At 37.4% G+C, this 15802-nt stretch overlaps 1 protein-coding gene across 4 annotated transcripts in view; it reads left to right on the top strand.

Annotated features, from left to right (window-relative positions):
- itpr3 (inositol 1,4,5-trisphosphate receptor, type 3) overlaps positions 1–15802 on the top strand; it is a 263225-nt gene that overhangs the window by 218473 nt on the left and 28950 nt on the right. For 3 of the 4 annotated variants that reach the window (XM_069941706.1, XM_069941707.1, XM_069941704.1), the window contains 3 exons: positions 3686–3787; positions 6439–6631; positions 14494–14619. In XM_069941706.1, coding sequence (XP_069797807.1) covers positions 3686–3787; positions 6439–6631; positions 14494–14619 — 421 coding nt within the window. Of the gene's footprint in view, positions 1–3685; positions 3788–6438; positions 6632–14493; positions 14620–15802 lie in introns of those variants that run through there. The other variant, XR_011358441.1, reaches the window with a different exon arrangement.

Genomic DNA, 15802 nt, shown 5'->3' with positions numbered 1-15802 from the left:
TGCAATAAAACTAGCTGCAGGAGCAGGTCAGAGGTTGGGCTTTCTGTGGCAAGTGCCTCACCTTCTGTATTACTCCAAAACCTTTTCACCATCAACAAAGCTCAAGCCAGGAGTGAGATTTTTGAATAACTTCTAATTGTCCGAAGCTCAAAACCCTCAGATGCATGTTATTGTCAGTCAACATTATGTCTGTGGAAAATTAGTTGTTAGTTACATCGGAAAGATTCTCCTGTTTTTCAAAATGAAAGGTAATGGATCGGGAAGGTTAATTCAGTTTCTCCTCCCATAGATGCTGTCAACATGCTGATGATTTCTAACATTTTGCTCTGTTCTTATTTTAGATGTCCAGAATCTGCAGTTTTTGATTCTTTCATTTTTCATTGGGTGATGAATGCTGACCCTGGTATAATCTTTATTACTCAGCAGAATGTTTATTATCTTAGCTGTAACACAAAAGCAGCAACACTCATTGTTAGAATGTCGTTAATATTCATTGAAAAGCATCCCAAGGTGTTTTGCAGAGACATAAAGAGAAATAAATGGACGCTGTGCCAAGAAGTTGCTGCCAGGAGAGTTGTAGGCTAAAAGCAAATGGGGGGGGGGGGGGGGTTGGGGGGGAACTGAATAGCCCTTGTACCTTGCAGAAAAATTGTGCCTCTGGCCACAAATGTTGCCCCCGTACACATGAGCTCATCTTTCCAGAAAATGTGGGTATAACTCAAATTATTGTTCAAAGGTTTAAAAAAAAATGAAACAAAATGAAAATCCAGATGCTGGTGAATAAGCCAAAGCAGAAAATGCTGGAAATCAACAAATGGATAGAGAAACAGTCATTGAACCTTCATCAGACCTGTCTTTAAACAAATATCAGTAAAACACAAAAGTTTTCAGACACCGTGACAGAAGTAAAAACACAACGCTGGAGAAACTCAGCAGGTCAAACAGTGTACTTTATAGAGCAAAGATAAAAATTCATAACCAACATTTCAGCCTTGAGCCCTTTATCAAGGTATGATGAAGGCTCAAGCCCGAAACATTGGTTATGTATATTTATCTTTGTATTGCACTACAATCTCAGGAGTTTCTCTGCAAAAGCATATGATAGAATACAAAAGTGACATGTTAACAAGATCATGACTGGAGAAATTAATTTCTTAAAAATTAACAAGGGAAGATTGATCATTGGGCTACAAGCCACCTCTTGAATCTGAATACCTCCAAATGTTTGTTAAGGTAGTGGGAGTTTAAAATAAATGCTTAATATTAGAATCAGGATTTATTGTCATGAATTGTGATGTTTTGCAGCAGCGTCTTAGTGAAAATATTCATATTAGAACCATTTTATGCCATTACTATTAAGAAAGTAAAAATAAAAGTGGACGAAAAGTAAGGCAGTGTCTTTGGTTTATTGATTATTTAGGAATCTGATGGCAGTGGGGAAGAAGCTGTCCTTGTGCCATTAAGTGCTCATCTTTAGGCTCCTGTACTTCTTTGCCGATGGTAGCAGTGTGAAGAGGGCATGATCTGTGTTGTGGGGGTCTTTGAGAATTAAGTCTGCTTTTTTAAGACATAGCCTAATGTAGGTATCTTCGATGGAGTGAAGTCTGGTGCCTGTGATGTCACAAGCCAAGTTAACAACTCTCTAGAGTTTAATCTTGTCCTGAGAGTTGGCGCCTCCATACCAGGCAGTGATGCCACCAGCCAGAATGCTCTCCATGGTTCACCTGTAGAAGTTTTTGAGAGTCTTCAGTGACATACCGAATCTCCTTAGACAGCTCACAAAGTATAGATGCTGGAGACCCTTCTTTGTAATTGCATCAATGATTCAAGGCTCCTGGAGATGTTAACATCCAGGAATTTGAAGTTCTTGACCCTCTCCAGAACTGAGCCCTCGGTGAGGACTGGTTCGTGGATACTGGAGAGCTTTGTAACAAGCACAAGGTGTGTTTTTCTGTTGGAAGGGAATAGCTGCTTGAGTTTTGGGTTGACTAGAACTTTCAGACAGGAGAGCAATTTAAAATCATTGTTTTAAAGCTTTCAGGATTTTTTTTTATTTAAGTTTGGAATGGCTTGGGTTGTTAGATATTTCATTTTTGAACTTAATTAAATTTTTTTAAAATAAAACAAAAATCTTGTTGAAATTTTGAAGCATCTAAGACAGTGGTTTCCCAAGATCGTGTTATATGGCGAGCTCTCCACTGGCCACCGAGACAGAGGTGCACCAAAGAAGAGGTACAAGGACTGCCTAAAGAAATCTCTTGGTGCCTGCCACATTGACCATCGCCAGTGGGCTGATATCGCCTCAAACCGTGCATCTTGACGCCTCACAGTTCGGCGGGCAGCAACCTCCTTTGAAGAAGACCGCAGAGCCCACCTCACTGACAAAAGACAAAGGAGGAAAAACCCAACACCCAACCCCAACCCACCAATTTTCCCTTGCAACCGCTGCAACCGTGTCTGCCTGTCCCGCATCGGACTTGTCAGCCACAAACGAGCCTGCAGCTGACGTGGACATTACCCCTCCATAAATCTTCGTCCGCGAAGCCAAGCCAAAGAAGAAGAAGATGCCATAGATGCTCTGTGATTAGTAAAGGATTGTTTTAGGTGGTATGAGGACGGAAATAAAAAGTTTGAAAACCACCGTTTTAATCGTACCTAATTGACTCGGTATGTGCACGGTTTCATAATGTCAAAGGAAATGGGTCAATGACAATTTTTCTCAAGCAAAATAATTCAGTAGCAATTGGGTCTAGAACAGTGATTCTCAACCTTCCCCTTCCCACTCATATACCACCTTAAGCAATCCCTTACTAATCACAGAGCACTGATGGCATAGGGATGTAAGTGGTATGATAAAGTGGTATGTAAGTGGAAAGAAAAAGGTTGAGAACCACTGATCTAAGATATTGATAGCTCCTGCTTCATATATAAATGTGATTTTAACTGTTATTTTAACCTTTTTTTTACGTGTGTGTGGCACTAGGTTTATGCCTCACGCTCCCACCCAAGTATACCTCTCTTTTGGACCAAGAAGACTTTAACGTTACATCGTATCCTGTCACAGAGAATGTTCTCAGTTGTTCCTTAAAGTTGTCATTGGAAAGATTGCAAACAAACTGATCTTCTTTCTTTCTCAAAATTACAATGAACTTGACCAAAATTGGCAACAGAGTGAATCTGTGAAACAGCTGGGCCTCTGTAGCAATAAATATATTCAAAATAAGTTGCCGTCAAACTTGAGCAGAAATTCTCAAGAAGTGGTGTCACTCTGAACTGCAGAATTATTTCTCTTTTTAAAAAAAAAACAACAGTGATGTGCGTAGGTCCAGACTTTGCAGCAAGCATTTTCATTTGTTGCCTTAGAATGCTTTCGAATGTTAAAAGTGTCAAATAATTTTTTTTTGGTGATTGAATGTGGTTGCTTACTGATGATTTACAAACTGAGATTTAGATTTTTTTTAAAATTATATACATTACAAACTTCATTTAATTTAACTTGGAAGTTGCTTGATTTAATGTGATGCTATTAGTTTTAGGTGGGTTCTGATTTTTTTTTAAAGTAACTTGAAGCAATGTGTGGACCAAATGCTTACAGTTCTCAGATTTTCACCAGGTTACCAGATTTTAAAAAAGCAGCAATTAATCTCATAACTGGTGATTTATTGGATTTCTCAATGTTTTCCAGCTCATGCTCAATAATATGCAAATGTTGAAAACTGGTCATCAGGTGCCCCAAGACCAGGAAGATCCTTTAACCTACTATTCAAAGCACACGGCCCAGATCGAGGTAAAATCTTAGTAATTTTAGGTTTGGGCAGCGGGCGATGTCCACCTGAGCAGCAAAACAAAGACAAATAATCACCTTTATTCCAGGTGTAAAATTCTGAACAAAGTGCACCAGAAAAGCCCTGGAATTTATGTAAAATTCCATTGCTCATGAAGCCCGATGTATTTTGTGCAATAGAATGAGCCTTCCACAAATAGTGAATTCAAAGATCTTCCTTCTCCCTCTGCCATTATGGAGGGCTCCCATTTAATGAGATTTGACGCTGGCTCATTGGGTTGTGCTATCAGGTGACAATAAAACTTGACGAGCTCTTCCTTGGATTCCTTGCAAACTCATTGGCTAAATGCAAGCCTGATTCCCTCGCAGACGAACCAGCATTCTCTGGTTCTCGGTGCAGACACACAGCTAGACATAACACACATACAGACAAACAATACATATGTAGAACAAGTATTTTATCTACACAAATAAATAAACAGATTTTGTTTTGGCATATGAAAGTCTCAGATGGTTAGTTTGAGCAGTTCCTTTGATCATTCAGTATTTTTACTGCCTGTGGGAAGAAGCTATTCCTCAGCCTGGTGGTGCGGGTTCTGATACTCTTCTATCTCTTCTATCCCCAATGGAAGCAGCTGAAAGATGCTGTTTGCATGGTGGAAAGTGTCCTCAGTGATTTTGTGCACCCTCTTCAGACAACGATCCCTGTAGATTACGTTAATTGGTGGTCATAGAAACTGAATCAAAGCATTTCCAGTGAATGTCTAATCTAATTCAACAATTTGAACCAGCGTATTAACCCATACTTAAGTACAGTAAGTGTAGGCTATAGAATAGGATTCTGTTTAGGACAGGAATGGCCAAACTATGGCCCCCAGGCCAACTGTGGCCCATTGCTCATTTTTAATTGGCCCAGGTTAAATTTTTAAAATAAAATGGAATATGGCTCATTTGAACATAGTCTATTAACAATAAATTGCACTTCTTAGTTTCAACACTAGATGTTGCTTCCATTTTGAACAGCCGGCCATTGCAATGGTTAAGAAAACCGTTCACCTTGTGCAGGGAGGTGGGACTAGAAAGGGGTGTTTGGTTCGGTGTGGACTAAAAGGGCCTAATGGCCTGTTTCCGTGCTGTAATTGTTATGTTATGTTATGGTGGAAATTTTTTCCACAGAAGTGTATTTGTATAATTTGCAAGGGATCTGTAACTTTAATAGCCTATCTACAGATTGACACATTACATCATAATCACTAGGCAATGAACTGAAGCTGTGGAGGAATGTTGGAGACGGCCTTGTTCCTTTCTTGATCTTTTCTACTTGTTTTGCACCCAGCTTTTTGCACTGTTCTTTGATAGAGAGTTTTAGAGTTTTATTGAATTCTCTTTAATTCAATTTAAGAGCAGCTGCTATAGAAATGCCTACACTACAGTAATATGTGAGCACATCAATAAATAACTGTAATGTCAACAGTTCAAATGTTCAGTAGTGTTGTATTGTTATTTTGATATTTAAAAAAAAATGAATTTTCTGGTCTAAAACGACAGTTTTTCTCCCAGTGTAATTGGTTGAAAACTGCTGAGCTAAATGTTGTTTGGCCCGCGACTCCTTATAATTCTTCAATATGTGGTCCACAACCTGTAGTGATATGATTATGTGTACTGCCTGGCCTGCCCTCTGGGTGTCCTCCTTGACTCCTCCCTTAGTTCTGTCTATGGACTCTGGGCCATAGAAGTTGAGTCCCCAGCAGTCTCTAGTACAATAAAGCCTATCATTCTCCTCAGTCTTTGTCTGTGTCATTATTGGGGCTACTAATAGCGCCCAACATGACCAAAATGATGGAGTCAATGGAGAGAGGTCGATTTATAACTCTCTGTAGATTCTTGTGGGCTGGGCAAAGCAATTCCCATGCCAAACTGGGATGCCTCCAGACAGGATCTAATAAAAATTGGTCAACAACACTGGGGACATGGCAAGTTCCATGGGCTTTCTGAGGAAGTGCGCTTTCTTAGCTGTGGCATCAATCTGGTTGAAACAGGACAGGTTATTGGTGCTATTTCAGAATGTTGAAGCGTGTGTATGTGAATGTTTTATATCTCATAACTCTTGTATATACAGTAAAGCCCTGGTATCCGTGGCTTATGGGATTGATTGATGCCATATAAGTGAATTTTCCGGTTACTTGGGATTACATGTTGTGTAGATGAGTGAACAAACTGCTAAAGGGTGCCAATTTTAAATGTTCATATTTATTTTCTGCAATTTTTTTGCTGATTGCTTGAGGCTGCCAGTTCCCTGAATTCTAGAGAATGGCAAATATGCTGTTGATGTCATATCTCAAATGATGCCACATTGTCATTAAGATCTGGTCTACTACAGTGGTATCATTTGATGACCTGTAAATGGAGCTAGAAGAGTGTTTGGGCATATAGTCATAAATGTTTAAACTGAATGGGCAGTCTTGCGGGGTTAAGTGTTGAGGATTATCGTGGAGAAATGCTATGTAGATGTTTGAAGATGGTGTTTAGTGACAGTGGATCATTTTTGTGCACCCTCAAGGTATTTAATTTGGTGGGAATGTAGGCAGTACTGCTTTTGACGCTGGTGTAAGTCTGCCTTAACTACTTTTACCAACTGTGTTTGTGGTTGGCAGATTATTCGCAGTGACCGCAATATGGAGCAGATTGTATTCCCCATGCCAAGCATTTGTGAATATTTAACAGTTGAGTCGAAGCAGAGAATCATCAACACCACCGAACAGGATGATCAAGGCAGCAAAGTCAGCGACTTCTTTGAAAAGACCAACTTTTTATACAATGAGATGATTTGGCAGAAAAAGCTCAGAAGTAAGGCCATTTTAATTCTTTTCAAGCACATTCACGGTCAAAACTTTATTTTATAGATTTTAAATGAGAAAGAATAGGAAGAGATTCAAAAGATGTTTAAATGCAAGCACAAATATTGAGCCGAATGGCCTGTTTTCCTCAGATCTAAGATAATACGAGTGATCAAAAAAAGTTAGCAGAAGGATTATTGTACTTTTGCAGTTATTTTGAATGTTCGGCAATGAAAGAGTTCTAAATCAGAGGAAAATTATTTAGAAGTTATAATGTTAGGATTCAGTAAAAACTATTTCACACATTAATCTAATATCTTTATATATATTTTATGGTTATTCCTGCCTACATATTTTAACACAGTTGTTAAAATATTTAAGATGGTGTTGAAATTTGTGTGAACACATTCACCAAACTCTGTTAAAGACACTCCTTCAGGAATATTAAACCCAAAAGGGACGCAATGAAAGGTAGAAATTGAGCCAAGGTTGCAAGTACTAAGCATACATTGTTATCCATGTCTTGAATACCTGAGTTTTAAGTACTGTGCCTACTGTCCAGGAGTGGCTGTTCATACAGGAATGACTAAAACTCCAAATATCCTTTTCACACCACGAGTTTAGACAGAAAACCTGAAGTGAAGGTGATGCTGGACGTCCTATTCATTAGCTCGTTGTTCACAGATCGCCTGCAGTTCAGTTTTTAAAAAAATAACTTTTTATTTTTCACACTGTGAACCATATCAACCAAAATATGTACAGCGTTTCTCATTAAATATACACAGTGGCATTTTCTCCCTTTTTCCCCCTTTCCTTCCCTCCCCTCTTTCCACCCCCCCTCCAAAACCCATAAATATTCAACATATACAATACAATAAAACCAAAAAAACAATATCTTCACACAAAGGAAAATAAACAAGAAAAATGCATCATCTATTTGTTTTACACTGAATCTAGTCATTTTGTCGTCTTAACATTTTAGGGGATGGAGGTCTCTCTGTTATGCTCCATGTATGGATCCCACATTTGTTCAAACAATGTGACTTTATTTTTTAAATTATATGTTATTTTTTTCCAATGGAATACATTTATTAATTTCCATGTACCATTGCTGTATTCTCAGGCTATCTTCCATTTTCCAAGTTGACATTATACATTATTTTGCTACTGCTAAGGCTATCAAAATGAATCTTTTTTGCGCTTTATCCAATTTGAGGCCTAATTCTTTACTTCTTATGTTACTTAAAAGAGAGATTTCTGGATTTTTTGAAATGTTATTTTTTGTGATTTTATTTTATATCTGATTTAGTTCTTCCCAAAACGTATTCACTTTCTCACATGCCCAAATTGCATGTACTGTTGTTCCCATTTCCTTCTTACAGCGAGAACATCTGTCTGATAATGTTGATTCCCATTCTTTTAATTTTTGAGGAGTGATATGTACCCTGTGTAACCAATTATACTGTATCATGCGTAACCTTGTGTTTCTTGTATTCTTCATAGTTCCAGAACATAACTTTTCCCATACTTCATTTTTTATCTTTATGTTTAAATCCTTTTCCCACTTCTGTTTAGGTTTATAGTTTATTTCATAATTTTTCCTTATCTTGCAGCTTAATGTACATGTTCATTATAAATCTTTTAATGATCATTGTGTCTGTAATCACATATTCAAAGCTGCTTCCTTCAGGTAATCTCAAACTGTTACCCAATTTATCCTTTAAATAAGCTTTCAGTTGATGATATGCAAATATTGTACCATGAGTTATTCCATATTTGTACTTCAACTGTTAAAATGTTAATAAATTATTTCCCAAAAAACAATTTTCTATTCTTTTGACTCCTTTTCTCTCCCATTCTCTAAAGGAAAGGTTATCTATTGTAAAAGGGATTAGTGGATTTTGCGTCAATAATAATTTTGGTATTGGGTAATTCGTTTTTTTCCTTTTGAAGTGGATCTTTTTCCATGCATTAAGTAAATGATGCAATACTGGTGAGCTTTTATATTGTACCAACTTTTCATCCCATTTATAAAGTATATGCTCCGATACCTTCTCCCCTATTTTATCTAGTTCTATCTTAGTCCAGTCTGGTTTTTCCCTTGTCTGATAAAAATCTGATAAATACCTTAATTGTGCAGCTCTATAATAATTTCTAAAGTTTGGTAACTGCAAACCACCTTGGATACCTCTCTGTTAATTTATCTAACGCTACCCTCGGTTTCCTCCCTTTCCACAAGAATTTCTTTATTATTCTCTGTAGTTCATTAAAAAAATTTCTGTTAATGAATTGGTATAGTTTGAAATAAGTATTGTATCCTTGGGAACACGTTCATTTTAATGCAGTTTACCCTCCCTATCAACGTTGGCGGTAATTCTTTCCATTGTTCTAAGTCTTCCTGCAATTTCTTTACTAGTGGCTGATAATTTAGTTTATACAAGTGACTTAGGTTATTATCTAATCTGATCCCTAGGTATCAGATTGCTCGTGCTTGCCATTTAAATGGTGATTCTTTTTTAAATTCTGTATAGTCTGCGTTACTCATTGACATCACTTCACTTTTATTTGTGTTGATCTTGTACCCCGATATTTCTCCATATTCCTTCAATTTCTTATGTAATTCTTTTATTGATAATTCTGATTCTGTTAAGTACACTATGATGTCATCTGCAAATAAGCTGATTTTATACTCCTTCTCCTTTATTTTTATCCCTTTTATTTTTTTTCTATTCTTATCAGTTCTGCCAAAGGTCCTATTGCTAAGTCGAACAATGAGGGGGATAATGGACATCCCTGTCTAGTTGACCTACTTAATTTAAATTGATTCGATACATATCCATTTATTGCTACCTTCGCCAATGGTCCAATGCTTTAATCCAATTTATATATTTTTCTGGTAGATTGAACTTCTGTAATACTTTAAATAAGTAGTTCCACTCTACTCTGTCAAAGGCTTTTTCTGTGTCTCGAGCAACAGCCACTGTTGGTTTCTTATTTCCTTGAACTGCATGAATTAGATTAATAAGTTTGCAGACATTGTCCGCTGTTCGTGTTTTCTTAATAAATCCAGTTTGATCTTGTTTTACTATTTTAGGTACACAAACGGCCAAACTCTTTGCTAATAATTTTGCTATTATCTTATAATCTGAGTTAAGTAGAGATATTGGTCTATACGATACTGATGTTAATGGAATCTTCCCCGTCTTTGGTATTATTGTAATTATTGCTGTCTTACATGAATCTGGCAAGTTTTGTGTTTCTTCTATCTGGTTCAATACTTCCAGGAGAGGAGGATTTAATAACTCTTTAAATGTTTTATAAAATTCTATTGGAAATCCATCTTCTCCTGGTGTTTTATTGTTCGGCAGCTTTTTTAATATATTCTGTACTTCCTCTATTTCAAATGGTTTTATTAGTTTGTTCTGTTCCTCTTCTTGCAATTTTGGCAGTTCAATTTTAGCTAAAAATTCCTCTTTTATCATCTTTACCCTCGTTCTCAGTTTGGTATAATTGTTCATAAAATTCCTTAAAATTTTCATTAATCTCTGTTGGGTTATATGTAATTTGTTTGTCCTTTTTCCTTGATGCCAATACAGTTCTTTTAGCTTGTTCTGTTTTGAGTTGCCATGCTAATATTTTATGTATTTTTTCTCCCAGTTCATAATACTTTTGCTTTGTTTTCATTATGTTCTTCTCCACCTTATACATTTGTAACATTTTGTATTTTTTTTTGCCTGCCAATTCTCTCTTTTCGTTTTATCATTCCTTTTTACTAGTTCCTTTACTGAACTTACTATCACCCTTTCCAACTGCTCTATTTCCCAATTGTAATCCTTTTTCATCTTAGTTATATAATTATTATCTGTCCTCTAATTGAAGGCTTTCATTGCGTCCCATAATATAAATTTATCTTTCACTGATTCTGTGTTTATTTCAAAATATGTTTTAATTTGGCATTCAATAAACTCTCTAAATTCCTGCCTTTTAAGTAGCATGGAGTTTAACCTCCATCTATATGTTCTTGTTGGGATGTCCTCCAGTTCTATTGCTAATAACAGGGGTGAATGATCTGATAGTAATTTAGCTTTATACTCAGTTTTCCTAACTCTCCCTTGAATATGGGCCGACAACAAAAACATATCAATCCTTGAGTATGTTCTGTGCCTACTCGAATAATATGAATATTCCTTCTCTCTTGGGTGTTGCCTCCTCCATATATCCATAAGTTTCATTTCATGCATTGATTTAACCATAAATTTATTTTGCTTGTCTTTTGTCCGGTCTTATCCAACATTGGATCTAAATTAAGCTTAAAATCTCCTCCTATCAATATATTTCCTTGTGTGTCTGCAATCTTCAAAAAAATATCTTGCATAAACTTTTGATCCTCCTTGTTAGGCGCATATATATTGAACAAATTCCAAAATTCTGAGTGTATCTGACACTTTATCATTACATACCTCCCTGCTGGATCTATTATTTCCTCCTCTATTTTGATTGGTACATTTTTGTTTACTAATATGGCTACACCTCTAACTTTTGAATTATAGGATGCTACCGCTACGTGTCCTACCCAGTCTCTCTTTAATTTGTTACATTCCACTTCAGTTAGATGCATTTCCAGCACAAATGCTATATCTATTTTTTCCTTCTTCAATAAATTTAGAAGCCTCTTCCTTTTAATTTGGTTATGTATTCCATTAATGTTTATAGTCATATAGTTCAACATGGCCATCTTATATCTTGCTTACACCTCTTTTCCACCTCCTTGCCACCTCCATCCCCCTTTTTCCCATTTTTATCTCTTAGTTTTCCCTTATTAAACTCAATGTACGACAACACATTTAAAACATAAAATACCCCAACAGTTCCCACACTCAATAATACCTTAAGTCCAAATGCTCTACCCCTCTCTGAGTTGCCCCTTATCCCTTGCCGGGCAACCACAACTCCACTTTCCATTTGGATTGCGATCTTGCTCACAAGCATCAACTGATTTTGCAGTGACTGTTATTCCCTCTACCCCCGCCCCCCAGAAAACACTTTTTTTTACACATATAACAAAGCTTTCTTTTTTTCTCCTTACTTCCTTCCTTCCCTTCTATTTTCCCTCTTTAGTTCTTTACATATACATTGTTTTTACATCTTTATATATACTTTATTGGCGCTCTTCATTTTTGTTACATCTCTTCTTCTGTCCTGCAAACGCTCTGCGAATTCTTGTGCTTCCTCCGGATCCGAGAACAGTCTGTTTTGCTCCCCGGGTATAAATATTTAAAGAACGGCTAGATGTCTTAACTTGAATTTATAACCTTTTTTCCATAAAATCGATTTTGCTGTATTAAACTCCTTCCTCCTCTTTAAGAGTTCAAAACTTATGTCTGGGTAAAAAAATATTTTTTGACCCTTGTATTCCAATGGCTTATTATCTTCTCTAACTTTATTCCTTGCCCGCTCAAGTATATTTTCTCTTGTCATATATCTCAAAAATATTACTAAGATGGATCTTGGTTTTTGATATGTCTGTGGTTTCGGAGCTAGTGCTCTGTGAGCCCTTTCTATTTCCATTTCTTCCTGCATTTCTGTCATTCCCAGGACCTTCGGGATCCATCCTTTTATAAATTCCTTCATGTCTGTGCCTTCTTCGCCCTCCTTCAGGCCCATTATTTTTATGTTGTTTCGTCTACTACAATTTTTCAACATATCAATTTTCTGAGATAACAACTCAATTTTTTTTGTCACTTTCTTCCAATTTTTCTCTTAAGTAATTTACTTCAATTTCCACAGCCGTTTCCCGCTCTTCCACATTCTCTACTCTTTTCCATATTTCTGCCATGACCAGCTCTAAACTTTGCATTTCATCTTCTGCTCTTTTCATTTTCCTTTTAATTGCACTAAATTCTAATGAAAACCATTCTATTAAAGATCTTATTTGTTCTTCTAAAAAAAGCTTTATCTATATTCTGTCCATCAGTTTTACCTTCTATTTCTCTGTGAAGATCTTAGTCTTCTTCTGTGTCTGTACCTGTGTTTGTGTCTTCTTCTTCTCTTCTTTGTGTCTGTGTTTCTTCTGTGTTTCCTGATGAGCTGCTTATATCTCTTTGTCAGGCCTCCTCTTGCTGGGCTTCTTGCTGTTGGTCCTCCCCTCCTGGGCTGCTCGTCTGTCGGGCCTCCTGCCGTTGATCCTCTTGTCGGTTACCCCTCCGTCTTTCTCCCTCGTCTGTTTCCTTGCTTCCTCCTCTGCTGCCTTCCTCGTCCTCCAGCTGAGCGCCCTGGTGTCGGGCGTCCCTCAGCTGTTCTCACTGTGGCTGCCCGCTCCTCTGTTGAGCCCCCCTCCCATCTTTGTCCTCTTTTTCCTTTAATTGTGCAGCTGCACACTGTTGTTTGGCTCCGAGACCATTTTTGAAGTCCACCGGTCGGGAGGTCGTGACTCCGCAGGGCAGGCACCAACCTCTGGGATTGGGCACTCCTCGCCACCACAGCTCCCTGTTCCTTCGTGCCGGTAAAGCCTTCCTCTTTCTTCTCCGGTGACTTCCTTTTTTTCTGATTGTTTTTACTTTCTCCTTGTGTGCCATCTTCTTTCTCTTCTCTGTAACTTTATCTTCTATTTCTTATATTTTATTTTTGTTGTGCTTTGTCTTTTCCTAACTTTTTTCCTTTTTTTCTGGAGAGGGCTGGTATTCCCGACTGGCCACTATTCCATCACATGACTCTTCTGCCTGCGGTTCAGTTTAGACTGCAGGGGATCCATGAAAATAACTAAGGGTCAAGGAGGTAAAATGTCAGAATGGGAATGAGTCTCTTATTCCCGTTCTGATCTTTGTACAGAGGCTGCGTTCTGTGAAATTGGGAATAATTGTGAAAAAAAATAGGACAAACTTTTTGACTGATAATTAAATAATAAACTATAGAGTTGAAACGCAACTTTTTCTTTAGGGATGGTAACTTTATCACAGCTTCTTTCATAATCATTTCATTGGATAGTTTATTATTTATCCAATATCAGTGGAGCCAAGCAAATGAATGCAAAAGATCAAACTTGAAATATTTGCAACGAGAGAGATTTAAGAATGATGTGAAGGGCAATGTCTTCATTGTGATGGTAGTCCATATCTGAAACAAACTGCCAGAGGGGATGTAAAATCAAGTACAATTTTGATGTTCAGATGACATTTGGACAGTGATATGGGTAAGATGATTAAATTGAACTAGCCCAGAATGCCAATGTGGTTGGCGTGGATGAGCTGGACTGAAGGGCCCATTTTATGCTCCACGACTCTGCTCAGGTAGAAGTGCTGAGTAGATATCGGTCTTGACCCACCCCCATCACCAGATGTCCTCACCATTACTGAGCCAATTCAATTCACTCCATGTACTGTGAAGAAGCAGCTGATAACATGAAAATAATTTAGAATGGTCTGAGGAAATTTAGGGACCCAAATGGGTTAGAGGTGTAAAAAGAATAGATGCAAATACACAAATTACAAAATTTAGCAAAACTTGGTAGACATTAGAACAAAGCTGTGGCTTCATTTCTGATAAAAAAGAGCCACTGATAAGTGACCTGATTCAATGTCATTAAAATTAAGATTTTTAAATTGTGTCAACTTGTTTGAAAATAAACTTCCCACAGAACAAAGACTACTTTCAATTAGGACATTTTGTTACTCAAAGCATTTTGAATCTTTGGAATTGTCCATTCCAGGGGCCACTCCACACCTTGTTGTTGAATATATTGAAAGCAAAAAATTGATGTTTTTGAGGGATCAGGCAGGAAAGTGATTTTTCAGTTGGAAAACCATGGTTTTATTAATTGGAGAAATTTGAGGAGCCATTTAGCCTAATCCTGGTCGTATCGTCCTTTCTTATTAGGTATGCCTTTGCTGTACTGGTTTTCCAGGAGGATGACACTGTGGGGCAGCATCTCCTTCAACCTTGCTGTGTTTATCAATCTTGTCATTGCCTTCTTCTATCCATATGGAGAAGAAACCTCAATGGGTAGGCAGTTAATGATTATTTGATATTAAAGATGTCCACTTGGATGAATGATTCTGTGACTTTTTTTTATCTCATTGTTAAAGAGAGGTATGAACTGAATTAAACTTTAAAAGGAAAATTCCAAATATTTTGTCATTCCAATAAGGAAAATAAAGTATCGTGGTCTTGGAGAGATACACTATAGAGGCCGTCTATTCATATTGATCATTCACCCAAATTTACGTTAATCTTCAGTACTCCATTTTTTTCTCCCCTAATTATCGCCACCAGTTGTTAGAGGGAAACACAAAAGTCTGCTGATACTGTGATTGTAGTTTAAAAAAAAACCCAAAATGCTGGAGGAACTTCAATGGTCTTGCCACGCCCACAGGAGATAAAGATATATTGCTGATGTTTCGGGTTCTTTCCTGCAAGACTGGCTGAGTTGCTCCAGTGATTCGGTGTGTGTTTTTTTTTAACTATACCAGTGGTTCCCAACCAATGTTGTTCCATGTGGGCAAGCGTACAGTGTTTTTTTTTGTTCTTTAAACATGTCAGATAAAATACTTTAAATTAGATAAAGATGCGTTCCTTACAGAGCTGCCTATGAATTGAAAAGATTGTTCAGTCATGGCGAGAAGCCAGGTGAGCCTTAGATCAAAAAATGTTGAGAGCCACTGCTTTATTTTCAACCACTACCGACACACAGGGTCAATTTTTTATCATTTAACTTCGCAAATTACACGTCTTTGTGATGTGGGATGAAACCAGAGCACCCAAAGGAAATCCATTTGATCACAGGGAGTAAGTGCAAACTCGACCCGCACTGCAGCCAACGTCAGCATCGAAGCTGGGTCTCTGGCGCTGTGAATAAGTGACTCATCTAGATGTGCCGCTTTATTGGTACCTCTTTCCCTTTGGTAATCAATTTTTTATGTTATAATAGTACTTTATAAAACTGAAATAGGGCTAATGAAAAACAATGAGAACTAATTACACCTTGATTCAGAGACTTGTATTGAGATGCTGCGGTGAAGAAATGTGACCCTCACCCAGTGCACCATAAAGAGAGGAAAATAACAAATAGAGACAAGAAGATATTGTAATTAGATTGTTCCACTCCTATTATTTTGGCCCGAGGTAGATGGTTCTATAACTTTGATTGCCACGTTTGATTTGCAACTACTGTAATTATCATGCAGAG

The sequence above is a fragment of the Narcine bancroftii genome, chromosome 5 (assembly GCF_036971445.1).
Source record: "Narcine bancroftii isolate sNarBan1 chromosome 5, sNarBan1.hap1, whole genome shotgun sequence".
In the NCBI taxonomy this organism is placed as follows: domain Eukaryota; kingdom Metazoa; phylum Chordata; class Chondrichthyes; order Torpediniformes; family Narcinidae; genus Narcine; species Narcine bancroftii.
Note: the sequence above shows the minus strand (reverse complement) of the source record. Positions and strands in the feature narration are given on the sequence as shown.